Source organism: Dendrobates tinctorius, unplaced genomic scaffold (assembly GCF_039654945.1).
Source record: "Dendrobates tinctorius isolate UK_male_01 unplaced genomic scaffold, ASM3965494v1 ptg000073l, whole genome shotgun sequence".
Classification (NCBI taxonomy): domain Eukaryota; kingdom Metazoa; phylum Chordata; class Amphibia; order Anura; family Dendrobatidae; genus Dendrobates; species Dendrobates tinctorius.
Window position 1 is genome coordinate 34,984,187 of NW_027361741.1, and position 27,348 is coordinate 35,011,534.

General features: G+C 42.8%; 1 protein-coding gene across 6 annotated transcripts in view; it reads right to left on the reverse strand.

Annotated features, from left to right (window-relative positions):
- SIRT4 (sirtuin 4) overlaps nucleotides 1–27,348 on the reverse strand; it is a 52,846-nt gene that overhangs the window by 23,954 nt on the left and 1,544 nt on the right. For 2 of the 6 annotated variants that reach the window (XM_073582739.1, XM_073582740.1), the window contains exons 2-4: nucleotides 22,715–23,244; nucleotides 22,263–22,557; nucleotides 7,359–12,461 (exon numbers count right to left, since the gene is read on the reverse strand). In XM_073582739.1, the coding sequence (XP_073438840.1) occupies nucleotides 12,282–12,461; nucleotides 22,263–22,557; nucleotides 22,715–23,208 (969 nt within the window). In that variant the 5' untranslated portion in view covers nucleotides 23,209–23,244 and the 3' untranslated portion in view covers nucleotides 7,359–12,281. Of the gene's footprint in view, nucleotides 1–4,418; nucleotides 4,927–7,358; nucleotides 12,462–22,262; nucleotides 22,558–22,714; nucleotides 23,245–27,348 lie in introns of those variants that run through there. The other 4 variants (XR_012233622.1, XM_073582741.1, XM_073582742.1 and 1 more) reach the window with 4 other exon arrangements.

Sequence of the window (27,348 nt, forward strand, 5' to 3'; positions counted from 1 at the left end):
CTTTGAAGAACCTAGAATATAACACATATTTTCAGTTGTTTCACACTTTTTTGTTAATTATAATTCCACATGTGTTAATTCATAGTTTTGATGCCTTCAGAGTGAATCTACGATTTTCATAGTCATGAAAATAAAGAAAACTGTTTGAATGAGGTGGGTCCAAACTTTTGGTCTGTACTGTACATGATGTATAATTTGATATGTTTCAAATATTGATTATCAGAGGAATAGACACACTTCTCTTCTAAACCCCCTGTAGGGATTCTACTTTCTCAGGTGCAGCGGGAGACAATCAGGAGGCAGGTTCCTTTAATGTTCATGGGGTTTATTGCATCATAAACCCATAAAGCAACACACAACAAAAGAGATAGCCTTTAGCTTAGGCAAAAAGAGAACACAAAATGTCCGTTACTTCAGACTCAGTCCTGGAGCCTCAGCACACACGGGAGGCTTAGTCCTCCCCACATACAGCTCTGGGTTTCAGGAGTAGTCTAGCTTATAAAGTTCTAGCCACACCCACGAACCCAGCAGCTGACTGGTCACGTGATTGTGACCTCACCACAGGTCCTTGCAAAACATCAGAAATAGAGTGATATTAATTAGTGCTTACATTACAGAGCGCACCCATCTCTGAGCCACATACCTCCCATCAACTATACAACCCTTAGCCACACCACACCCCCCAAAAAGAAATTAGTAAAAGTACACGCCACCACCGTGGTACCAACATTCTGCAAGTACCAAGTGTCCAGAAACATAAATGCATTATGTGTCAGTACAAAATTAATGCCTTCACACGTAAAATTGACAAAATCAGATTTTTACCAATACTCAAAATTCTCTAATCGACCCTACTCCTCTTACTTGTGAAATTCTAGTATAAAGGCTCTCAACATAGAGACTAAAGAGAACTCTGTCTGCCACGTAAACTTCTGTATTATACCTAGAAATTCATTTGTATCTTTTTTTTTTTAAACCAGTTATTTTTATTTAGGTTTCAAAAGATTTTAAACAATAAACAGTGGATATCAATATACACGTAACAATTCACATATCTTGTAATAATACAATCAAAGCCACCCCCCCCTCCATTTGTATCTTTAATATAAGAGGAGAAATCATGCAAGAAGCTAATCCATGTACTTGGACAGGGGTTCAGATAGACTATATCCCAGAAACAATGCGTCAGGCGGGAGGAGATCTGCATTTGAGTATCTTGGGAATGTGGTACCAATACGGGTTTTTAGGGAACTCCAGTAGCAATTTCTCCACTTTCTTTTTTGAAATAATGCCCAGTTCAACATATTTTCTGAGAAAGGAATGTAATTCATTTTTAAATTTGGGGGTGGAGTCCCCGACGCTTCCAATATGTCGTTGTGTCAGATAATTGCCTGTTTGCTTCTGATAAAAAATACGATTAAGGTACTGTCACACTTAGCGATGCACCAGCGATCCCGACCAGCGATATGACGCGGTCAGGATCGCTGGTGCATCGCTAAGTGGTCGCTAGTGAGCTGCCACACAGAAAGATCTCACAGCGACATAGCAGCGGTCGGGGGTCATTACTTACCTGTCAGACGAGGCGATCCTGACGTCCTCCCGCCCGCGTCCACGCGTCACTCGTCGGCGCCACAGGAAGCCCAGCAGGAAGCTGACGACGAGAAACGGTCCAGGACGTTCTCGCGCGATCATCGATAATCAGCGGGGGAGCGGTCGGAGGTATCAGACATAGCGATATCGCTAGCAATATCGCTGCTATGTCACAAAAACCGGTGACGTTATAGCGATATTGCTAGCGATAACGCTTAGTGTGACAGGCCCTTTAGACAATAAAACTGTATTTCCGCCTTTATCGGTGACTCTGACTGCTGTTTGTCCATCCTTTAATGTCCACCAAAGCTTGTTTCTCCGATGATGTTAAATTGAACGGAGCTTTAAGGTAAATGAGGGTTTCCATATCTTTTATAACCTGTGTTTAAAAGAGGTCAAGAACATTGCCTGGAGAAATCTGGGGCATGTATGTTGATGCTACGCCTCCCATGAATGGTTTCACTTCAAGTGTTCCATCGTCCTCAACCTTGCCCAAAGAAACCTGCGGATTTGTCAAACTTAATAACATCATTGCATCTTCCCTGATGTCAGAAAGTGCATTAGTGCCGGCTATAAAGCCTAAAGGTCCTATTTGGCAAGGACGTTCTCCGTCCAAAATGATTTCATTAGTAGATTTGGACATGAACGATTTAAGATGAATTTTCCTTATAGCCTTGAAGAGATCTATTTTAAAATCAGTCATATTGAATTCTTCTGGAATGCAATAGTCCAGTCCCTTCAAAAATAAATATTTTAGTGCCATTTTTTACCTCCTTCCCCTTATGAAAATACAAAATCTGGGGCTGAAACAGAATTTTGGAGGTAAAAATTTAATTATTTTTTCTTCACTCCCCAATGGTATAAAATTCTGCCATCACTGCACCTCAGAGGCTCTCCCAGTGAGTCAGAGAACCCAAAAACCATAACAGTAAAATCTGTGCTCCAATATACTGCTCTTTCCCTTCTGAGCTTTGCACTGTGCTTGAAAAGTATTTCCCAAATACATGTAGGGTTTTGGCGCAATCGGGAGTAACTTGTACAGCAAATCAATGCCCATTTTGTCCTATTAGCCCTTAGAAAAATTAAAAACTTGGGGCTAAAACTAAATTTTAGTGGTAAAAACATAATTATTCTTCTTCAAAAATTCTGGGAGGCACTTGTGGTGTCAATATGAGCAGTGCACCCCTAGATGAATTCATTGGGGGTGTAGTTTGTAAAATGAGGTAACATACGGGTGGATTCTGCTGTTCTGGCACCTCAGAGATCTGCCAATGCCAATGTGACATGGCACCCTCAAACCATTCCAGCAAAATCTGAACTCCAATATGTTGCTTCTTCCCTTCTGAGCTTTGCACTGTGCCTCAAAAGTAGTTTAAACTACATATGTGGCATCGGTGTACTCAGGGGAAATTGCACAACAAATTTTGGGGGCCATTTTCTCCTGTTACCCTTGTGAAAATAAAAAATTGGGTCTAAAGTAAAATTTGTGAAAAAAATAGTTAAATGTTTGTTCTTTTCTTCCACATTGCAAAAATTTCTGTGAAGCACCTGAAGGGTTAATACACTTCTTGAATGTTGCTTTAAGCACCTTGAAGGGTGAAGTTTTCAGAATGGTGTCAATTGTGGGTATTTTCTATCATATGTGCCACTCAAAGTCACTTCAAATATGATGTGGTTCCTAAAAATTTTTAACCTAACTTCCTAACAAAAAAAAATTATGTTTCAAAAATTGTGCAGATCAAAGTTAAAAATATTGGAAATGTTACTTATTAACTATTTTATGTGACATAACTCTGGTTGTTAAATATCCCTCTATGAATCTGACAATTTGGATACCCTTTTGATCACCCTTAACCTGGACTGCAACTTCTTATGGGCAGAACTCCGAATATTGTCATCTTAGAGTGGGATCTGTATACTCTATGCTACAGCACATTTGTATTATGTGACGCACTATATATATTTTTTGTCACTGTATAAAAATGATGTTTGTACTTCATATTAATGTTTTTATATATATATATATATATATATATATATATATATATTCACTTTAATGCAATATATACACTCCCACAGATCACTGCACTTGCACTTTAATTAGAATTATTTTCTTTGTGCTGTATGTTTTGGTCCAACTTACCACATAGGTAACAGATTCATTGGTGGTGTTATTATGACACGACTGGCACTGCTGCTCATACATATTATGGCATCTTTGTATGATGGGGATATCATCAGTGCGCTTGTCCCCGACGTGGACTTTGACAGCAGCATCACTCCAGGCGCTTCATATCATAGTGACGTGTGCGGGTGATTAACATCATAGGGGACTTCCCCGTGACCCACACTGCCATGTTGGCGAAGTGGATGATGCGATAAGCGGCGTACGGATGTTCAATCACATGCACCATTGGAAATGATCATTCAAGGGATAGATAAGCAGGACATTGGGGACATTAACATCACACTGCCCCCCCCCCCCCCCGACGAATCTGTAGCAAAATGCGCGTAGGGGCGCGTGTTCACATTCATGGATATGGGTAAGAACTTATAATGGAAACACAAGCTCCCCTACTGCACTGATTTATTGAGCGGTCACTGACTCTGAAAAATTCATGATACTTTAATTACTATACTTATGTGGTAATAGGGAGCTTGCTACCCCTTATTATTATGTATTATGGCACTGTCACTTTATATGGAATTATAGTTTTTTTAAAAGGTTTTTTTTTTACTCTTGCTATTTCCTCCCATGTCTTGGTGTTTGTGATGTGACACCACTTTTAGTGTACCTGTAACCGCATTCAAATTTCTCTGTTCTGATAATTGTTTTTGCAATATATTTGATTGGTTGTTTTTAAACTACTTTGTTATTAAAATTACTTTGTACTATTACGATTTGATTGGTGGTGGCTTAGCTCCATGTCTTTGTGTATTCTAATAGTGGGGAGCTCCACTGGGTATTACCTATATTAGTCCTGGTTGACAATTCTAGGATGGCCATGTAATATGGTATCTGAGACTTTGTATCTTTTTATCTTTCCTGAGGATCCATGATGGGATTTAATTACGGGACAACCCATATAAATTTTAAAATTAAAATCAACATGATGATAAAAATTTGAAATGCAGTTTAAGATCTCTTGACACAATTCAGCTCTCAATTTCTTGCTTCTGTGGATCTATCATCATTATTCTTCGTAAAACAGCTCCGCATCGAGCGTTAACTATAAGCGAGGCCAGGTGATCTGCTCTAGTGTCTCCAATATTAAGTATAGCAACAGGAATGCTCTTTTCTTTGGCTTTTATTGCAAACTGGTATCCAGAATAAACCTGAACAAAAGCAAAAATTAGATATTACATTATGTTTGAACTCAATTTAAATAATTCATGGCTGTTTTTTTATTTTGTTCAGATTTGAAGACCCTTATTTTTGAAGGCACAAAGTTGCGAATTAAAAAACGTTCATGGGAACCAGACATGGGTATAACTCAGTCTGCCATCTGACTGTTAGATGACATTCATATTTCAACACAAGAGCTGCAGGCATAATTATGGTCTTTGTAAATTAAGTTTGCAAAACCAATACTTGCTTGTCAAGTGATAAACATATCATAAGGCGAATGCATTTTGTGTCATTGTGCAGAAACCTCAGATACAACATAAGCATGTGTAACGTGTAGGTCGCTCCCCATTTCAGTGTACACTACAAGCCATTTTATTTTACTGCTCTTTGCTGAGGAAGGTTAGCAGGAAACTGCAGCAAAGTAGAAAGGGCTGTACTGCATTTAGGCAATTCAGACATATAGCTATATCCCTGATTAATGAGAAAAAAATGAACTTTTTTGAATTTACCAAATGGATGTAATGGAACAAAGAGTGAAAAATGTAAATGGGTCTGAATACTTTCCGTACCGACTGTATTTTCCCAAGGGTAACAGGAGAAATTGGACCCCAAAAGTTGTTGTGCAATTCGTCCTGAGTACGCCAATACCCCATATATGGGAGTAAACCATTGTTTGGACACATGGCAAAGCTCAGAAGAGAAGCACCATTTGACTTTTTCAACGCAAAATTGGCTGGAATTGAGATCGGACACCATGTTGCGTTTGGAGAGACCCTGATGTGCCTAAACAGTGGAAACCCCCCACAAGCGACCCCATTTTGGAAACTAGACCCCCCAAGTAACTTATCTAAATGAGAAATTGCACAACAAATTTTAGGGTCCATTTTCTCCTCCTATCCTTGTGAAGATAGAAAAAATTGGGTCTAAAAACATTTTTGTGGGACAATATTATTTTCATTTTCACAGATCGACGTAAAATTCTGTGAAGCACTTGGGGGTCAAGGTCCTCACCAAACATCTAGATAAATTCCTTGAGGAATATAGTTTCCGAAATGGGCTCACTTGTGGGGTCTTCCACTGTTCAGGCACATCAGGGCCTCGCCAAATGTGACATGATACCTACAGACTATTCCATCAAAGGCTGCTTTCAAAAACATCACTCCTTCCATTCTGAGCCCTGCGGTACGCCCAAACGGTAGTTTACCCCTACATATGGGGTATCTGCATACTCAGAAGGAATTGCACAACAAATGTTAGGTTCCATTTTCTCCTGTTGCCCTTATGAAAATAAAATAAATTGGGAATAAAATAACATTTATGTGGGGTCTAGTTTCCAACCAATTTTGCATTCAAAAAGTCAAATGGAGTTCCTTCTCTTCTAAGCGCCCAAACAGTACTTTTCCCCCACATATGGGATATCGGCATGCGAAGGAGAAATTGCACAACAAATTTGAGGGGCAATTTTCTCCTGTTAGCTTTGTGAAAATAAGAAATTGGGTCTAAAGTAAAATTTGTGAAAAAAAAAGTTAAATGTTCATTTTTTCCTTCCACATTGCAAATTTCCTGTGAAGCATCTGAAGGGTTAATAAATTTCTTCAATGTGGTTTTAAGCACCTTGAGTGGTGCGTTTTTAGAATGTTGTCAATTGTGGGTATTTTCAGTCATATAGGCCCCTCAAAGTCACTTCAAATATGATGTGGATCCCAAAAGAATGGTTTTGTAAATATTGTTGGAAAAATGAGAAATTGTTGGTCAAATTTTAACCGTTCTAACTTCCTAACAAAAAAAAAAATTATGTTTCAAAAATTGTGCAGATGTAAATTAGACATGTGGTAAATGTTATTTATTAACTATTTTATGTGTCATAACTCTCTGGTTTAAGGGGGAAAAAAAATTAAAAGTTTGAAAAATGCCAATTTTTTTCACAAATAAACAAGTCATATCAAACAAATTTTACCACTATCATGAAGTACAATGTGTTAAGAAAAAAAATCTCAGAATCAGTGGAATCCGTTGAAGTCTTCCAGAGTTACTACCTCAAAGTAACACTGGTAAAAATTGTAAAATTTGGTTTGGTCAAGAAGGTGAAAAAGGGGTTATTGAGAGACAACTGACATACAATGCATACAAAATATACCCTAGCTCATGACTAGTGAATATTTTATTTTTTGGCTTACAGGTAGCCCAACGGTGTGTTAAACTTCAGGATATGTTTCCTAATTTGGGGCACCTTACTCCAACTGGCTTTTGATTCATGACTAGCATGCATGAGAAAGCATTTTGGATAGATTCCCCTCTCTATACCCTTGTAGTGCTTATGTGGGTATCTTCAATAGAAAAATAGTGAATACATGCATGCAGTACGGTTTTGTACTGAGGGTCAGTGACGACATGCATGAATTTAGATAAAGACTATCTAGCCATTGCAGAACAACCTTTATTGCATTTAATTATTTCACTAAGTACATTTATTGGTTTCACAATAAAATATCATTCACATTTCATCATTATATCACAGTCCACAAACATCCTGCAAGTAATCTATGTACAATCTACAAGTAGTGAGGTAGTTTGATAATTCAGCAACTGTCAAGTCAGAATTTTATGATATATGCTAAATGTTCTCACTTGCTTCTTTGCATTACAACATTCTTCAATATATTCATGCCTTTTATAAGTTGCCCTTGACAGCTTACTACCGTATATACAGTTAGGTCCATGTATATTTGGACAGAGACATTTTTCTAATTTTGGTTCTAGACATTATCACAAAGAATTTGAAACAAAACAATTCAGATGCAGTTGAAGTTCAGACTTTCAGCTTTCATTTGAGGGTATCCACATTAAAATTGGATGAAGGAGTTTCAGCTCCTTAACATGTGCCACCCTGTTTTTAAAGGGACCAAAAGTAATTGGACAATTGACTCCAAGGCTATTTCATGGACAGGAGTGGGCAATCCCTTCGTTATGTCATTCTCAATTAAGCAGATAAAAGGCCTGGAGTTGATTTGAGGTGTGGTCCTTGCATTTGGAAGGTTTTGCTGAGAAGGAAACCAGCGGTCAAAGGAGCTCTCCATGCAGGTGAAACAAGCCATCCTTAAACTGCAAAAACAGAAAAAACCCATCCGAGAAATTGCTACAACATTAGGAGTGGCAAAATCTACAGTTTAGTACATCCTGAGAAAGAAAGCACTGGTGAACTCATCAATGCAAAAAGACATGGGCGCCAACGGAAGACAACAGTGGTGGATGATCGCAGAATAATCTCCATAGTGAAGAGAAACCCCTTCACAACAGCCAGCCAAGTGAACAACGCTCTCCAGGACGTAGCCGTATCAATATCCAAATCTATCATAAAGAGAAGACTACATGAAAGTAAATACAGAGGGTTCACTGAACGGTGCAAGCCTCTCATAAGCATCAAGAATAAAACGGCTAGACTGGACTTTGCTAAAAAACATCTAAAAAAGCCAGCACAGTTCTGGAAGAACATTCTTTGGACAGATGAAACCAAGATCAACCTCTACCAGAATGATGGAAAGAGAAAAATATGGCAAAGGCGTGGTACAGCTCATGATCCAAAGCATACCACATCATCTGTAAAACACGGCGGAGGCAGTGTGATGGCTTGGGCATGCATGGCTGCCAGTGGAACTGGGTCACTAGTGTTTATTGATGATGTGACACAGGACAGAAACAGCCGAATGAATTCTGAGGTATTCAGAGCCATACTGTGTGCTCAGATCCAGCCAAGCTGATTGGTTGTCGTTTCATACTACAGATGGACAATGACCCAAAACAAAGCCAAAGCAACCCAGGAGTTTATTAAAGCAAAGTCGAATATTCTTGAATGGCCAAGTCAGTCACCTGATCTCAACCCAATTGAGCATGCATTTCACTTGTTAAAGACTAAACTTCAGACAGAAAGGCCCACAAACAGCAACTGAAAAGCACCGCAGTGAAGACCTGGCAGAGCATCAAAAAGGAGGAAACACAGCGTCTGGTGATGTCCATGAGTTCAAGACTTCAGGCAGTCATTGCCAACAAAGGGTTTTCAACCAAGTACTACAAATGAACATTTTATTTACAATTATTTATCTGTCCAATTACTTTTGGTCCCTTTAACAACAGGGTGGCACATGTTAAGGAGCTGTAACTCCTAAACCCTTCATCCAATTTTAATATGGATACCCTCAAATGAAAGCTGAAAGTCTGAACTTCAACTGCATCTGAATTGTTTTGTTTAAAATTCATTGTGGTAATGTCTAGAATCAAAATTAGAAAAATGTTGTCTCTGTCCAAATATATATGGACCTAACTGTTCTTGTGTATAAGCAGAGTTTTTTAGCACTTTTGTGCTGAATACGCCTCCCTTGGCTTACACACGAGTCAATCGTCCCAGAAAGATGGGGTGAGCGACAGAGCAGCGGGTCACAGAGGCAGGAAGCGGCGGCTGTGGCTTAAGCCTGTGCCGCTGCTGTAATAGAGCACAGTGAGAGCCGCCGACTTCCAGCATACATCCTACTCACTTTTCTGCGCACTCTCGCTGGCACTGCATCTCGTTCGTTCCGACGCCAGCAACTCTTCTGGCTGAGCAATCACGTGACCCCGCTCATTAAGGTAATGAAAATGCACGCCTCTCCACTCCCACAGGCGTGGAGTGAATATTCATTACCTTAATGTGATCGCTCGGCAGATAGAACTGCTGGTGCTGGAACGAAATGTAGTGCCAGCGAGGGCACGCGGGCAAGGTAAATAGGATGTTTACTTTTTTTTTTAGCAGGAACCATGCATACCATAGGGAATAAGGAGCCATACATACAAGGATAGGGGATATGGAGCCATGCATACCAGGACAGCGACGGGAGAGCCATACACACGACAGGGACGGGAGAGCCATGCATATAATGACAGGGAACGGAGAGCCATGCATACCAGGACAGCGATGGGGGAGCCATGCATACAGTGACAGGGACCGGAGAGTCATGCATACCAGGACAGGGACGGGGGAGCCATGCATACAATGCCAGGGACGGGCCAGCCATGCATACAATGACAGGGGAGCCATGCATACAATGACAGGGACATGGGAGCCATGCATAAAATGACGGACGGGGGAGCCATGCATACCAGGACAGGGACGGGGGATCCATGCATACGACAAGGACGGGGGAGCCATGCATACAATGACAGGGACGGGGGAGCCATGCATACAATGACAGGGACGGGGGAGCCATGCATAAAATGACAGGGACGGGGGAGCCATGCATACCAGGACAGGGACGGGGGAGCCATGCATAAAATGCCAGGGACGGGGGAGCCATGCATACAATGCCAGGGACGGGGGAGCCATGCATACAATGCCAGGGACAGGGGAGCCATGCATACAATGACAGGGACATGGGAGCCATGCATAAAATGACAGGGACGGGAGAGCCATGCATACCAGGACAGGGACGGGGGAGACATGCATGCAATGACAGGGATGGGGGAGCCATGCATACCATTTCAGGGGGAGCCATGCATACCAGGACAGGGAGGGGGGGAGCCATGCATACAATGACAGGGAGGGGGGGAGCCATGCATACAATGCCAGGGACGGGGGAGCCATGCATATCAGGACAGGGGGAGCCATGCATACCAGGACAGGGACGGGGGAGACATGCATGCAATGACAGGGATGGGGGAGCCATGCATACCATTTCAGGGGGAGCCATGCATACCAGGACAGGGAGGGGGGAGCCATGCATACAATGACAGGGAGGGGGAGCCATGCATACAATGACAGGGACGGGGGAGCCAGGCATACAAGGATAGGGATGAGGGGACAATGCATACCCGACTTATACTCGAATCAATAAGTTAACCCACTTTTTTGTGGCAAAATTAGGTGCCTTGGCTTATACTCGAGTATATAAAGTGCATTATATTTATACAATGGGTGCACATATTATTAGGAGAGTATTTTGACAATATCATTTTTAGGCCAAAATCACCCAATCATATTTTCGGTGTGAGTGCTGTCTGTGAAAAAGTGGACAGCACTATGGACAGTACTAGGACCAATGTTATTCACTAGGGCAGTACAGATGAGCAGCATGCCCTAGTGTTTTCCATGTGTCAGATGAAGCTCGCCTATTGAAGTCAATGAGTGCCCAAAAAAAAATAAATAAATAAAGTAAATCAGATGTAATACAGAACCTCCATATACACACACTCTAAATTTGAAGGATTAGTGGATGAAGCAAATCAGGTCACGTGTATTTGTGTAATGAGGGAGATTGCGGCCTAATGATATACCACCCTTTATCAAGGTGTATAAGATTATTAAGCATCTTGAGAAGATTTAAGAATGAAATGTGAAGCAACCAGGAAGCCATTATCCTCCAGTTCTGTCATATTCCAGATCTGCAACATCCCTCGAGGCCAAGAAACACAAGGTGTTCAGTTCTCAGAGACATGGCCGAGGTAAGGCAGCATCCAGACCACCAATGAACAAGACAATTAAGTTAAAACATCAAAATTGGGCCAAGAAATATCTAAACACAGCTTTTTCAAAGATTTTATGGACTGATGAGATGAGTGACTCTTAAAAGACCAGACAGATGGGCTAGTACCTGGATGAGTAAAAGGCACAGACCTCCACTTCGTCTCAAAACACCAGCAAGGTGAAGGTGGGACACTGCTGCTGGTTGGTATTATTGAAGTTGAGCTAGTTGGACTCAAAATCAACTCACAAACCTACCACCTACTGATACATCCCATGCATCAAAGTTCTCCACTGCTTGGCTAGTAAAGGCCTTATAGGGGTTGTCTGGGCTTTTCACATAATCTCAGTGCATATCTGGGCTGTAGAATGCTGACAATAAGTAATTTACCTTCTGTGGCCAGTTTGCAGGGTTTCCAAGATATGATCTCTTGCTTCTAAGAAAAACGTCCAGGGGGGGTGTGTTCTGGCAGTGTGCTATCCGTATGTCCGTGTGTACCATCCGTGTGTTGTCCGTATGCTGTCCGTGTATTGGAAAAATTAGTTTCAATGTTACCCCTTTGACTTTTAAAAACGCACACGGATCGCACACGGACAGCATCCGTGTGCGGTACGTGTTTACACGGACCCATTGCCTTGTATGGGTCCGTGTGATCCGTGCTGTTGCACAAAAACGGACATGTCAGCGTGTTTTGCACACGGACATACGGTCCGTGAAAAGACGCTGACATCTGCATAGACACATTCATTAGAATGTGTCTACGTGTGTCAGTTTCTCCGGTACGTGAGAAAACTGTCACTACACGTACCGGAGACAATGACGTGTGAAACTGGCCTAAGATCTCTTGACACCATTTAGCCTTCAATTTCTTGCTGCTGTGGATCTATCTTCATTATCCTTGGTAAAACAGCTCCGCAACGAGCGTTAACTTTAAGCGAGGCCAGGTGATCTGCTCTAGTGTCTCCAATGTTAAGTATAGCAACAGGAATGCTCTTTTCTTTGGCTTTTAATGCAAACCGGTATCCAGAATAAACCTGAACAAAAGCAAAAATTAGATATCATTACATTATGTTTGAACTCAATTTAAATAATTCATGGCTGTTTTTTTTTTTATTTTGTTCAGCTTTGAAGAGCCTTATTTTTGAAGGCACAAAGTTACGATTTACAAAACGTTTGTGGGAACCAGACATGGGTATAACTCAGTCTGTCATCTGACTGTTAGCTGACATTCACATTTCAACACAAGAGCTGCAGGCATAATTAGTTGTAAATTAAGTCTGCAAAACCAATACTTGCTTGACAAGTGATAAACATATCATAAGGCGAATGCACTCTGTGTCATTGTGCAGAAACCTCAGATATAACATAAGCATGTGTAAAGCGTAGGTCGCTCCCCATTTCAGTGTACAGTACACTACAAGCCATTTTATTTTACTGCTCTTTGCTGAGGAAAAAGAGAGAGTTAGCAGGAAACGGCAGCAGACAAAGTAGAAAGGGCTGTAGTAACTGCATTCCGACATATAGCTCTAGCCCTGATTAACATGACATGTTTCACCTGCTAGTCTCTAAAGGGACATACGCATAGAGCTATAGGCAGCAACGCAGTACCCACTTTTACAAAAATAATACTTATTTTCTCATTTTTATATTAAGAATGCTTTTGTCATAAAATATTTGGAATTAACCCAGGATATTGTTCAATCTGTGTGAGGAAGGTCTCATTCAAAAGTCTGTTTTTCATGTACAGATTTGATCTGGTGTTTTTTCACAGAAAGAACATGTATCCATTACAGTCTAAAGGTATGTAGACATGTCTGTTTTTGATCCGATTATAGAGAAACCTGAGGCATAAAAGACAGAATACTAGGTATCATATATGTGCTCAGATCCAGCCAAATGCAGCCAAACTGTTTGGTTGAGACCACGCAACATATCCGGGACCGTATTTCACAACACAAATCGACCATTCGCTGTAAAAGGACCCTATTACCTATTCCAGCTCATTTCATTTCCCATAACCACAACATTTCCCAACTTCGCTATCAGGTTATTGATACTATCCCTTTGGCTAGACGAGGTGGCAACAGAATACAAAAGTTAAAAGAGAGAGAGGCATACTGGATATTTGTCCTTCAAACATTGGAACCGTTAGGTCTCAATAGAGAGTATGAAGTCTTTTATTGATTTTTTCTTTCTGTATATGTAGATATATGCATGTGTATATACACTCACTGGCCACTTTATTAGGTACACCTGTCCAACTGTGTGTTAAGACTTAATTTCTAATCAGCCAATCACATGGCGGCAACTCAGTGCATTTAGGCATGTAGACATGGTCAAGACAATCTCCTGCAGTTCAAACCGAGCATCAGTATGGGGAAGAAAGGTGATTTGAGTGCCTTTGAACGTGGCATGATTGTTGGTGCCAGAAGGGCTGGTCTGAGAATTTCAGAAACTGCTGATCTACTGGGATTTTCACGCACAACCATCTCTAGGGTTTACAGAGAATGGTCCGAAAAAGAAAAAAAATCCAGTGAGCGGCAGTTCTGTGGCCGGAAATGCCATGTTGATGCCAGAGGTCAGAGGAGAATGGGCAGACTGGTTCGAGCTGATAGAAAGGCAACAGTGACTCAAATTGCCACCCGTTACAACCAAGGTAGGCAGAAGAGCATCTCTGAACGCACAGTGCGTCGAACTTTGAGGCAGATGGGCTACAGCAGCAGAAGACCACACTGGGTACCACTCCTCTCAGCTAAGAACAGGAAACTGAGGCTACAATTTGCACAAGCTCATCGAAATTGGACAGTAGAAGATTGGAAAAACGTTGCCTGGTCTGATGAGTCTCGATTTCTGCTGCGACATTCGGATGGTAGGGTCAGAATTTGGCGTAAACAACATGAAAGCATGGATCCATCCTGCCTTGTATCAACGGTTCAGGCTGGTGGTGGTGGTGTCATGGTGTGGGGAATTTTTTCTGGGCACTCTTTGGGCCCCTTGGTACCAATTGAGCATCGTTGCAACGCCACAGCCTACCTGAGTATTGTTGCTGACCATGTCCATCCCTTTATGACCACAATGTACCCAACATCTGATGGCTACTTTCAGCAGGATAATGCGCCATGTCATAAAGCTCGAATCATCTCAGATTGGTTTCTTGAACATGACAATGAGTTTACTGTACTCAAATGGCCTCCTCAGTCACCAGATCTCAATCCAATAGAGCATCTTTGGGATGTGGTGGAACGGGAGATTCGCATCAGGGATGTGCAGCCGACAAATCTGCGCCAACTGTGTGATGCCATCATGTCAATATGGTCCAAAATCTCTGAGGAATGCTTCCAGCACCTTGTTGAATCTCTGCCACGAAGAATTGAGGCAGTTCTGAAGGCAAAAGGGGGTCCAACCCCTTACTAGCATGGTGTACCTAATAAAGTGGCCAGTGAGTGTATATATGCACATATGTATGTATGAGTTCATGTGCATGCATATGTTTATGTATTGGAGTGCGATTGCACATTTTTAACATACAGAGTACGCATGTGTGTACATCCCTTTTATAGGGAGTACACACATGGATTTGTGTACACATTTTTGTAAAAAAAAATTTATTTTTAGAATTTCTATTAATTCTATTTTTTTCTTTTTCTCTTTTTTTTCAGACCTAATTGCGGATTGAGGGCATCCTATATCTGTTTTCCATCTTCCATTGGTGATTGTTTTTTTTCTCCTTCTTTCCTTCTTTTTTCTTTTCCTCCCCCTCCCTCTCCCCCCCCCCTTCATTTATATACATACACATATTTTATTATAATTGTCATTATATAATTTTGTATGTTGATTCTATTTTCACATTTTAGCTCTGGAGAAGGGACTGCGCTTGTGCGCAGTCTTGATGCGCTGTGATATATCTTATTCATTTATTATGTTCCCCATTTCCGTCTGGACAGAAGGACTGCGCCTGCGCCGATGGGTGGAAGCCGTTCTTTGCCACACTTCCGGTTTTTATTCCCCACTTCCGTCCAGATAGGAGGACGGCGCATGCACGTGACTGACGCGCGTACCACAGCTGATGATATTTGCTCCTTCTTTGGGGGATAATATAAGGACCCGTTCCCCTCACTTTTTTCACTTTCAGACACACAAGGCGGCGGCACTGTCCCCGGTTATCCCGTTACTCTGTACCAAGATTGGTGAATATATTACTTTTATACTTATTTCTTTTCCTTTCTGGGCTAAATCTTGCATTATATTTAGTATATTTTCCTTTCTCTTCCCTTACTTAGAGAAACTTTGAAATTGGAACATAAGGTTACACAGGTATTCATTTTATTCTGTGCACTATTTTTCTGATGCCCTGAACCTGCTTTAGGTCTGTTTTGATTGCTTATGATTGACTATTCTGAGAACAACTTTTTTTGTGTTTCATAAGAATTGTATATGGTGCCATCCAATATATGGATTCAACTCTGTATATAATTAGTCTATTCATGTATAATTATGGATGTCCTTTTGCAATGTTATTTATTTATTTATTTTTCATGCATTATAAGATGTCTGTCATGAACCTTTACTGTATGATTATCCTGGTAGGATTTCCTAATTTGATGTTATTGTCATTTTATTTAGATAATACCCTTGAAAAAGGCCTATTTGGGTTTTGTGTGACGGACTGTTCTAACAAAATACAATATATAAGATACAGTGGGGCAAAAAAGTATTTAGTCAGTCAGCAATAGTGCAAGTTCCACCACTTAAAAAGATGAGAGGCGTCTGTAATTTACATCATAGGTAGACCTCAACTATGGGAGACAAACTGAGAAAAAAAAATCCAGAAAATCACATTGTCTGTTTTTTTTTCATTTTATTTGCATATTATGGTGGAAAATAAGTATTTGGTCAGAAACAAAATTTCATCTCAATACTTTGTGATATATCCTTTGTTGGCAATGACAGAGGTCAAACGTTTTCTGTAAGTCTTCACAAGGTTGCCACACACTGTTGTTGGTATGTTGGCCCATTCCTCCATGCAGATCTCCTCTAGAGCAGTGATGTTTTTGGCTTTTCGCTTGGCAACAGGGACTTTCAACTCCCTCCAAAGGTTTTCTATAGGGTTGAGATCTGGAGACTGGCTAGGCCACTCCAGGACCTTGAAATGCTTCTTACGAAGCCACTCCTTCATTGCCCTGGCGGTGTGCTTTGGATCATTGTCATGTTGAAAGACCCAGCCACGTTTCATCTGCAATGCCCTTGCTGATGGAAGGAGGTTTGCACTCAAAATCTCACGATACATGGCCCCATTCATTCTTTCATGTACCCGGATCAGTCGTCCTGGCCCCTTTGCAGAGAAACAGCCCCAAAGCATGATGTTTCCACCACCATGCTTTACAGTAGGTATGGTGTTTGATGGATGCAACTCAGTATTCTTTTTCCTCCAAACACGACAAGTTGTGTTTCTACCAAACAGTTCCAGTTTGGTTTCATCAGACCATAGGACATTCTCCCAAAACTCCTCTGGATCATCCAAATGCTCTCTAGCAAACTTCAGACGGGCCCGGACATGTACAGGCTTAAGCAGTGGGACACGTCTGGCACTGCAGGATCTGAGTCCATGGTGGCGTAGTGTGTTACTTATGGTAGGCCTTGTTACATTGGTCCCAGCTCTCTGCAGTTCATTCACTAGGTCCCCCCGCGTGGTTCTGGGATTTTTGCTCACCGTTCTTGTGATCATTCTGACCCCACGGGGTGGGATTTTGCGTGGAGCACCAGATCGAGGGAGATTATCAGTGGTCTTGTATGTCTTCCATTTTCTAATTATTGCTCCCACAGTTGATTTCTTCACTCCAAGCTGGTTGGCTATTGCAGATTCAGTCTTCCCAGCCTGGTGCAGGGCTACAATTTTGTTTCTGGTGTCCTTTGACAGCTCTTTGGTCTTCACCATAGTGGAGTTTGGAGTCAGACTGTTTGAGGGTGTGCACAGGTGTCTTTTTATACTGATAACAAGTTTAAACAGGTGCCATTACTACAGGTAATGAGTGGAGGAAAGAGGAGACTCTTAAAGAAGAAGTTACAGGTCTGTGAGAGCCAGAAATCTTGTTTGCTTGTTTCTGACCAAATACTTATTTTCCACCATAATATGCAAATAAAATGAAAAAAAAACAGACAATGTGATTTTCTGGATTTTTTTTTCTCAGTTTGTCTCCCATAGTTGAGGTCTACCTATGATGTAAATTACAGACGCCTCTCATCTTTTTAAGTGGTGGAACTTGCACTATTGCTGACTGACTAAATACTTTTTTGCCCCACTGTATGTTTCAAAAATTGTGCTGATGTACAGTAGACATGTGGGAAATGTTATTTATTAACTATTTTATGTGCCATAACTCTCTGATTTAAGAGCATAAAAATAAAAAGTTTGAAAATTGCAAAAATTTTCCAAATTTTTGCCAAGTTTCTGATTTGTTTTTCACAAATAAACGCAAGTCATAATAAACATTTTTTTACCACTATCATGAAGTACAATATGTCACAAAAAAAGACTCAGAATCAGGGATTTGTTGAAGCGTTCCAGAGTTGTTACCACAAAGTGACACAGGTCAGAATTGTAGAATTTGGCCTGCTCACGAAGGTGCAAACCAGGGGCGTAACTAGAACTGATTGGGCCCCATAGCAAACTTTTAAACACAGCCCCCCTCAAAGACACACCCCCTTCAAGATACACCCCCTTCAAGACACACCCCATCAGGTAGCCGGCACTTCCAGGGAGGATGGTGACGTACTATTAACACTGCATAGGCGCAACCACCGTTGCGTGGGGCCCAAGAAACCTATTTTTCCTCTCATTGGGGCCCCATCACCAGGGAGGGTGCAGAGACAGCAGAGCAGCTCACCACACCAGGCTAGCCAGCTCTACACAGGGCAGGCCACAGGGCAGGAGTCAGACAGAGGGAGGCCGGCGGAGAGCACACAATCACACACCACCACACAGCCAGGCCGGCACGGTCCGGCACTGAAGGACAGCGGTAGTCGGAAGCCGGTAGAGCTGCATGACCGAGGAGGAGGACACTGGATGCACTGAGCAGGCCGCAGGGTTGCAGGAGTCAGACAGGGAGGCCGGCAGAGAGCGCACAACACTACCACCACCACCACACAGCCGGGCCAGCACTGTCTGGCACTGCAGGACAGCGGTAGTCGGGAGCCGGTAGAGCTGCATGACCGAGGAGGAGGACACTGGACGCACTGAGCAGGCCGCAGGAATCAGACAGGGTGCCCGGCAGAGAGTCCAACACCACCGTCCACCACCACCACACAGCCGGCAGAGCAGAGAGAGTCCCCCACCCACCACCACACAGAGACAGCCATCAGCCGAGGACATTGGACTTGTCTGTGTCACTGTCTGACTGTCTCCCGGCCCTAGTGTCTCCTGCTGGAGCTGGACCCTTTCCCCTGCCCTGCTATTTTATACATTGATCGACTGACACTGACTAGTCACTAGTGTCAGAGAAATAATCCACAGAGAAGATATAATCTATAGAGAAATAATCCACAGAGATATAATCCACAGACAGAGATATAATCTACAGAGATATAATCTAGAGATATAATCCGCAGGCCGCAGCAGAGATATAATCCGCAGGCCCCTGCATTGTTATTATAGCGCTGTAATGACATGAGGCTAGAGATATAATCTAGAGATATAATCCGCAGTCCGCAGCAGAGATATAATCCGCAGGCCGCTGCATTGTTATTAATAGCGCTGTAATGACATGAGGCTACAGAGATATAATCTAGAGATATAATCCGCAGTCGAGATATAATCCGCAGGCCCCTGCATTGTTATTAATAGCGCTGTAATGACATGAGGCTACAGAGATATAATCTAGAGATATAATCCGCAGTCCGCAGCAGAGATATAATCCGCAGGCCCCTGCATTGTTATTAATAGCGCTGTAATGACATGAGGCTACAGAGATATAATCTAGAGATATAATCCGCAGTCCCCAGCAGAGATATAATCCGCAGGCCCCTGCATTGTTATTAATAGCGCTGTAATGACATGAGGCTACAGAGATATAATCTAGAGATATAATCCGCAGTCCGCAGCAGAGATAAAATCCGCAGGCCGCTGCATTGTTATTAATAGCGCTGCGGCTGTAATGACATGAGCTGATATTACAGGTGACTGCCCCGGCCTGCCCCGTTATAAGCAAGCTGATATTAATAAATACTCTCTGCAGCTGCTGCTGCTCCATTATATCCGTTTATCTGCAGTTTTATAACGCTGCCCCATCGCAGCCAGACAGCCAGTGTGTATTATGCTAGTAGTGTGAGTCTGTGTGACTCACTCACGGTACTCACCGGACCGCTGACAGGAGTGCTCAGTCACGGCTCAAGTCAGGGATGCGGCAGCGGTACGGTACGGTCACGGTAACAGTAACACAGTCAGTCAGACTCAGAGTCAGACACAGTGACAGACAGGAGTACACACTAGGACTGGACAGGAGCGGGAGCAGCAGCACATCAGACAGGATCGCTACACAGGAGAGAGGAAAGAAACGCGGGACCGGGACGGTGACTCACCGCCCGCGTGAACCACTGCAGATAGCAGAGAAAGACCAGGAGGTCACGCGGCGGTCAGGGCCCAGCCAGGAGGAGAGTGACTCACCGTCACCGGCGTCAGTGCGTCACGTCACGTGAGTGAGACCAGACATGACAAACGAACAGTGAGTCAGGACTCAGGAGCCGCCGCCACTGGAGACAGCCAGCCAGGGAGCGGCCAGTGCCGCTCATTACATATGTGCATATGTAATTAGCCGCTCATTACTTATGCGCATAGGTAATGAGCGGACAATGAAAGCAGGAAGGAGAGCTGCGCTGACGCCGCTGAGAACTGAAGATGAGATGGAGATAATAGGCACGGGGCCCGGGGCTGCTGCGTTAATATTACACTACCCGGGTAGCGCCAATTGGAGCCAGGGACCCGGGCCCCTATATGGGCCGGGCTCCAAAGCAACCACTTCGGCTGCTACCCCGGTAGTTACGCCCCTGGTGAAAACAGGCTTGGGGAGTAAAGGGGATAAAAATATATGTCAGTTCTTTATTAAGCATTATTAGCTGCTTTATCTAGTATTAAAGGGGCTGTCCACTTTCAGGAAAGTTGGCCCCAAGTTGAACAAAATTCCTAAAACAGTGCCAAAACACTGGGACTGGAGCAAAGTGGGGATGCCAGCACTGGACCTAGGATGTGATGCCATGCTGCAGCCCAAATACTGGCACTGGAGCAGAGTTGGAGAGCCAAAACTAGACGTAGGGAAAGTGAGTACCTGCGGAGTTTGTTATTTAAGTATTTTACACAGTTTGGGGCCCACTTTCCTGAAAGTGGACAACACTATAAGGGCTCTATACATCTGGAGCTTTACTGTACTGTTGAGATACCATGTCAGATTCCATATGAATCCAGTAAAACATAAAATTGAATCTTTTGGAAGCATTTGATCATATGCAGCCACAATTGTGAAACGCAAATTGGGTGGATGATGGGTGAGACAGTGCTCTAATGCTTACTTGGGCACTTATAGAATCCATATCTTACCATGGTGATCTTTTTTGACCACAGTAACCATACTATTTTATCCTGCACATCTTCTTCTTGGTTTATCATACAGAGCCACAGTAACGCTTCCACCCAGGATCTGGTCATAGGGTCTCAAACCAAAAACCGCTGTCTCTGATTAAACTTTCAGGGGACTTAGTCTCCTGAAATGGGTTTTCCCAGAAAAAAAGTACATTTTAATCAATAGTTCTTGCAATAAAAATAAGTTTCACAACTGTATGTATTAATTATTTTTTCCTGTGGTGAAATAATCTTATTCATGCTGTGTACTGTGTACATGGTCTAATCATAGCACATCTCCTGGGCAGGGGAGGATGCAAAAGAGCATAAAGACATTACACCATGTGATCACAGCTGATTCTTTTTGTAAGCTAAAGCATTTCACTTAGTGTTTTTAAACAATGTTTTACGTCAAAGAAAAAATGTGCTGCGATCCCACGCTGTCCTGTCTGTATAATGTCTTTTGCTTCCTCCTCTGCCCAGGAGCTGTGGTGTGATCAGACCATGGTCCTGTACAGTCAGACACGGCCATTACATAGTATATAACAGTAGCACATTTATAAGTTTATCTCAGCACAGGAACATTTTATTTAACACATCTATTTGTGGAACTTATTATTCCTATATTTATTGATTAAAATAAACTTTGTTTGTGGGACACCACCTTTAAGTAGTACTCGTATCTGTGATAGTCTGTGGGGCTGTTCACAAGTAAGTAATTTCTTGTGGATTGAGTGGTCAGTGCAAAATCGTGGAAACATGTCCAATATTTAAGTTTTGGATCAAACTCGGCAATGAAAATCTATGAATCCGTGATAAAAAAAACAGGCAGCACTTGGATGCCATCTGTCTGCTGTCCATTTTTCACTGACTGATAGATAAGAAAGAGAAGGTGGAGAAAACTTTTTTTCTCATCAGTGAAAAAACTGATGAAACTCTGATCCAACTCTGATGACAGATGAAACACGGTCCATTTTTCCCGTACGTCATAAAATCTGAAGTCTGAATAAGGCTAATTGGAGGGGAAATACGCAAACTGCCTCTCCCAGAGGAAAGAAAATGATCTCGCTAGTGTAACCCAAAGGTCATAGTGAAATGTTCTTTCCTTCTCGGTGAGAGCTAATTTGCAATGGTGCAAAAGCTCCGTTAGCAACATTAACAAAGAAAAACTACAAAAGAATATCAACACGAACAAACTTTGTTTGTTATTGGGCAGACAGATGCTCACCTCAAGTGACGATCCAACAATGAGCATTGCATCCGCTTCACCTAAACAATCAAACAGAGAGTCCACCAATTCTCGGTCTACGACGTCACCAAAAAGAGTCACATGTGGTTTTAGCGCACCTCTACATTTATCACAAGATGGCACATGGAAGTATGATACTTGCTCATCTGTTAGGAAGACGTCGCCATCTGGTGCCACTCCATATGCGTGCTCATTCCAAGATGGATTCAAAGCTATAAGCTTTTCTTGAAGTTCAGATCTCTTGATCACGGTGTGACAGCAGAGGCAAATCACCCTGTACAGAGAATTCATAGTAAGAATTTAATATTTCCTTAAAGAGTATAGTATGAGAAAACTGACACCATTGAGAGGATTTGCCTAAAGGGTAAACATGAAGGAAATAATATGAATACGGCCAAATAAGTGCAAAAAGAAGGACGACAAACACCTACCTATGAATACAGCCATGCAACTCAGTCATGCGACACTGTCCGGCCTTAGTATGTAGAGCATCCACATTTTGTGTCACTAACCAGTGAAGCTTCCCAGTTTTCTCCCAGTTAGCAAGGGCTCTGTGTGCCAAATTGGGTTGACGTGAAGAAAATTGTGGCCATGCGGTAAAGTTCCGAGCCCAGTACCGTTTACGTGCTGCCTGACTCTGAACAAACTCTGAATGCTGTAAGGGTCTCCGATTAGTCCGGACATATAGACCTACACCCTGTGAGCGATAATCTGGAATTCCCGATTCTGTGGAGATTCCAGCCCCTGTCAAGACAAACAGTCGCTGGGAACGAAGGATAAAATCCTGGAGATTCTCAACAGCAGTTGGATCTGTAGGTGGACAGGTTGGCACATACTCGGACACACTAAGGCGGGAGCTGTGTCTGATCAAACCTAGGATTTGTATTCGATGTACAGGGCAACATTTTGAAACATAGAACCACATCACTCAGTATCTTCCAGAAATCCAGACTCTGTACATCTGCAAGGAAAGAAGAGCATCCATTGAAGAATGTGGCGAGCTAGAGTCCTAGTTTTTGTGTAGTGAAAGATGACTGAAAACGTTTTTAGATTGTAAGCTCCACAGAATTCATTCAGATATACATACGGTATAATGCTGTAAAGGCATTCAGTACTGGCCTAGTGCACAAACAGCATATAAATTGGCCAGTTAGTAAGATAGTATCAAAGTCCCCACACACATAATGCCAAATAGTACCACACAGACAAGGCCAAATCGTCAACACTTGTAAACATATTGCGCTCACATGGGCCCTGATGAAAAACATTGGTCTTGATAACAGGGCATGCTGGAGTGCGAGTAAGGACTGGAGTAAGATTTGTGAAAAAAAGAATTTGATGAGCAAGAGGTCGCCATAACCTGTCACCCCATAACTCCGCCTATTTTGTCAGAGTTGGGCAAAACTGGTGTGAAACCAGCAAGAGTCGCAAAATTTTGGCATCGCCTCGAGGTACACAAAAATATTGTGACTTTTTGAAGCTTATTACGCCAGAATTTTTCTGTAAAAGCTTTTATGAATCCATAACGTCATTGCTCAGGGAGGGCCGAATACTGATCACATAGTGCCAAACATTGACTGGATATTAAGCCCACATTGAATCCAATGTTTCCAGAGTGCCATTGTGACGAACCCGCACCTCGCCTGACGTCACTATTACATCAGAAGGATCACATAACGCTGTCTCCCCACTTCCACCAACATGATGTGACTTATTTCATGCAATAAAATGCAATTTAATTATGTAAAAATCATACAGTGATTGTCTGGTTTCTTATTTTTAGATTCTGTCTCTCACAGTTGAAGTGCACCTACAATAAAAATTACAGACCTCTCCATTCTTTGTAGGTGGGAAAACTTGCAAAATCAGCAGTGTATCAAATACTTATTTTCCCCACTTCATAAAATCTTTTCAGCAATTTTCACCCATTCAACTGAATGGTTCAAAACCCTAACACCCCAAAAAAATCCCATCAAAAGCACATGCAAAAAAAAAAAGGTCAAAACGTACAAATTTTATGTGTTTTCCTGTCAAGAAACACAGTGTAGGTGCAGTAATTTGTGCTGCAAATTCTTTTGACATTACAAATTTTGCAGCTACTGCGTTGGTAAGTTTGCGCTTATAGGTACGAATACTGGTAATTATGTACTTGTATGCAAGCCTATGTGTTTAATGACAACATTATTTGGCCACTGTAAGGGGTGCTTCACACATAGTGAGATCGTTAGAGAGATCGCTGAAACGTCACAGGTTTTGTGACGCAACAGCGACCTCGCTACGTGTGACACAGAGCGGCCACCGGCCCCCCGTTGCGATATCACTGATCGTGCTCGAATGTCCTAGGCCATTTTTTGTTCGTGGGGTCCCACTGGCCAGCATGCATCGCTGTGTTTGACGCCGTAACAACGACGAGCGAGCTCGTTCGTGACTCAGAACTCAGGGACGTAGGCGTGATTTTGCTTTGTCTTTTCAACGCCCCCTCAGCTCCGATTGGTGGTCTCAAATTAGGATCTTTGTAGCGTTTCCTTTTATAGGTCAGCTATCAATTATATGCAGTCATATCATTTAACATGTACAGTTATAATAATCGCGTGTCCCGGTGTCAGTGACTGTGGATCAACGAATAAGTAGCGCACTAGTGACAGACAGGGACGCTGAAGCAAACCACGTAGTGATAGCGCAATCGGAGCAGAGGGGCGTGGAAAAGGCAACGATGAAGCACGCCTATCGAGATCTGTGTCGTCAGAATAGCTGCTGTGTGACAAGGTCCCAACCGCCGAGGTCGTTATACGGATCGCCGTATCGTTGCAGCGACGTTGAGTAGATCTGACTGTTTAACAGCTTACTAGCGACCATGTAGCAACGTACCAGCGATCCTTACCAGGTCGTATCGTTGTCGGGATCACTGGAGCGTCGCTATGTGTAACGGGACCCTTAGGCTATGTTCACACATTGCATTATTTCCTGCTCTCCTGGCAATAAAGCTGCTTACAAAAAGCAGGTTTTGCTGTGTATTTGTTGTCTCTTGTGCCCCCCTCCCCCCCAAAAAAAAAAATCAAGCTGCAACTTCCTAAAGGTTTTTGCACCAAAAATGCAGCAAAACCTGATTTTTGCACACTCATTGCTTTCTATGAATGAAAAAACATTGAAGGCAGTGATATGATGCAGTTTGCAAAAACAAAGCAGTTTTCAAAATCAGTCAGAAAAAAAACTCAATGTGTGTGCATGAGATTTCTGAAATATCATAGCTTTTGCTAGTTCTGTAAAACGCAGCTGAAAATTTGCATAAAAAAACGCAGCAAACATGCAGCTTGTGAACACAGCCTAATGGTATTACTTAGACTGCGTGCGCCTTCACCCCTCCGTACCAGACGCTGTGATTCACAACTCACTAAAGTCTGGGAGCAGTGTGGGACTGGAGTGTCAAAGGCCCACCAGTAACATTGACTTGGGGGAGGGCACTTTTCACCTGCATACAAATATTACTTTGTCCTCATTCACAAATGTACCTATATCTCTATATAATAACTAGATGGTGGCCCGATTCTAACGCATCTAGAATATGGCCAGTGGGAGACTGACGTTCAAAAGATGGTCCAGGACGATCCACCACGATCGGCGATCTCACAGCAGGGGCCTGGTCGCTGCTGCGTGTCACACTGAGGCTAAGTACCCACGTTGCAGAAATGCTGCGGAAATTTCTGCAGCATTCCCGCAACTCCTGCCGCGGGAAAAAAAGCATGCATGTTTTTCAAGTGATTTTCGCGTGCAGAATTCAAGCGCATTCCAAGCGATTTGAAGCATTGCTTGGAATGTGATTGACAGGTTGGTCACACTTGTCAAGCATAGTTTGACAATTGTGATCAACTTTTTACTATTGATGCTGCCTATGCAGTATCAATAGTAAAACATAGATGTAAAAAATAAAAAACAAATAAAAAAAAAAGGTTATTATCACCTTCCGACGGCCCCCGATCGCCTCTCCACGCTCCCGGCATTTTCCGGTCCCAGTAAGCTTAGCCCGAAGGACCAGAGATGACGTCACTCTCGCGAGAGCGCGACGTCATCAGCGGTCTTTCGCGCAAAACATTACTGGGACTGGAAGATGGCGGGCGCGTTGTGAGAGAAGGGAAAGAGTCTGGGGGCAGTCGGAAGGTGAGTATATCACTGTTTTTTATTTTAATTCTATTTTTTACAGGTTTATGGTACTCAGGGCCTGGAGGAGAGTCTCCTCTCCTCCGGCCCCTGGGTACCATCCGCACATTGAGCGCTGCGCTGGTCATCTCCCGGCTGCGTCGCCGCTGACCTCCGTGCGGCAGATGACCCGCAGCAACCGTCGGGAGATCAGCGGCTAGCGCCGCAGATCTCCTGATGGTAGTGGTGGCGTGCGTTGTTCGAATTCCGCGCCAATTTGCGGCCGGACTGCGCCTGTCGCTGATTGGTCGCGGCCGGCCGGGTGCAACCAATCAGCAATGCGGGATTTCCGTTACAGACAGACAGAATTAGACGATTATATAGTAGATAAACTAGATAGTTTGGGTAATGAATGATGAGATGCTGTTTTTCTCTGTTTTGAGTGAATTATGCCAAGTACTGCCCATATAGTGGGGTTGGGGGCCCAGATATCCACAGAGGCCCACCAGGGGATTAACCTGTTATCCTATGGGCCAGTCCGACCCTGTTTGGGAGGGAGGGTGAGAGTACACGCAACCAGAGACTTAGAACCGCCTAGTTACACTACAAAGGTGAGTCTTCACATAGTGCACTCCAAAAGCAACAAACCTGAATATCTCTCGAATGTGTAGAAATGAATACTTTTAGATGGCTACTGTATAATCTTCCTTTTCACAGAGACAAGGCCGAATTTTCCAGGACAGTTAAAAAAAAAAAAAATCTGTTACCCTGGAACTAAACCACTCACACTCTGTGATGTTTTATTAGAGGATATGTACATATGGAGCAGGCATCGTTCCATATCAGGCCAAGCTGCGTTACTCAGACGCCACCGGACTTTAACAGCACTGATTGGAGATTACTCTGACCACCTGTGCTTAACCCCTCCCCG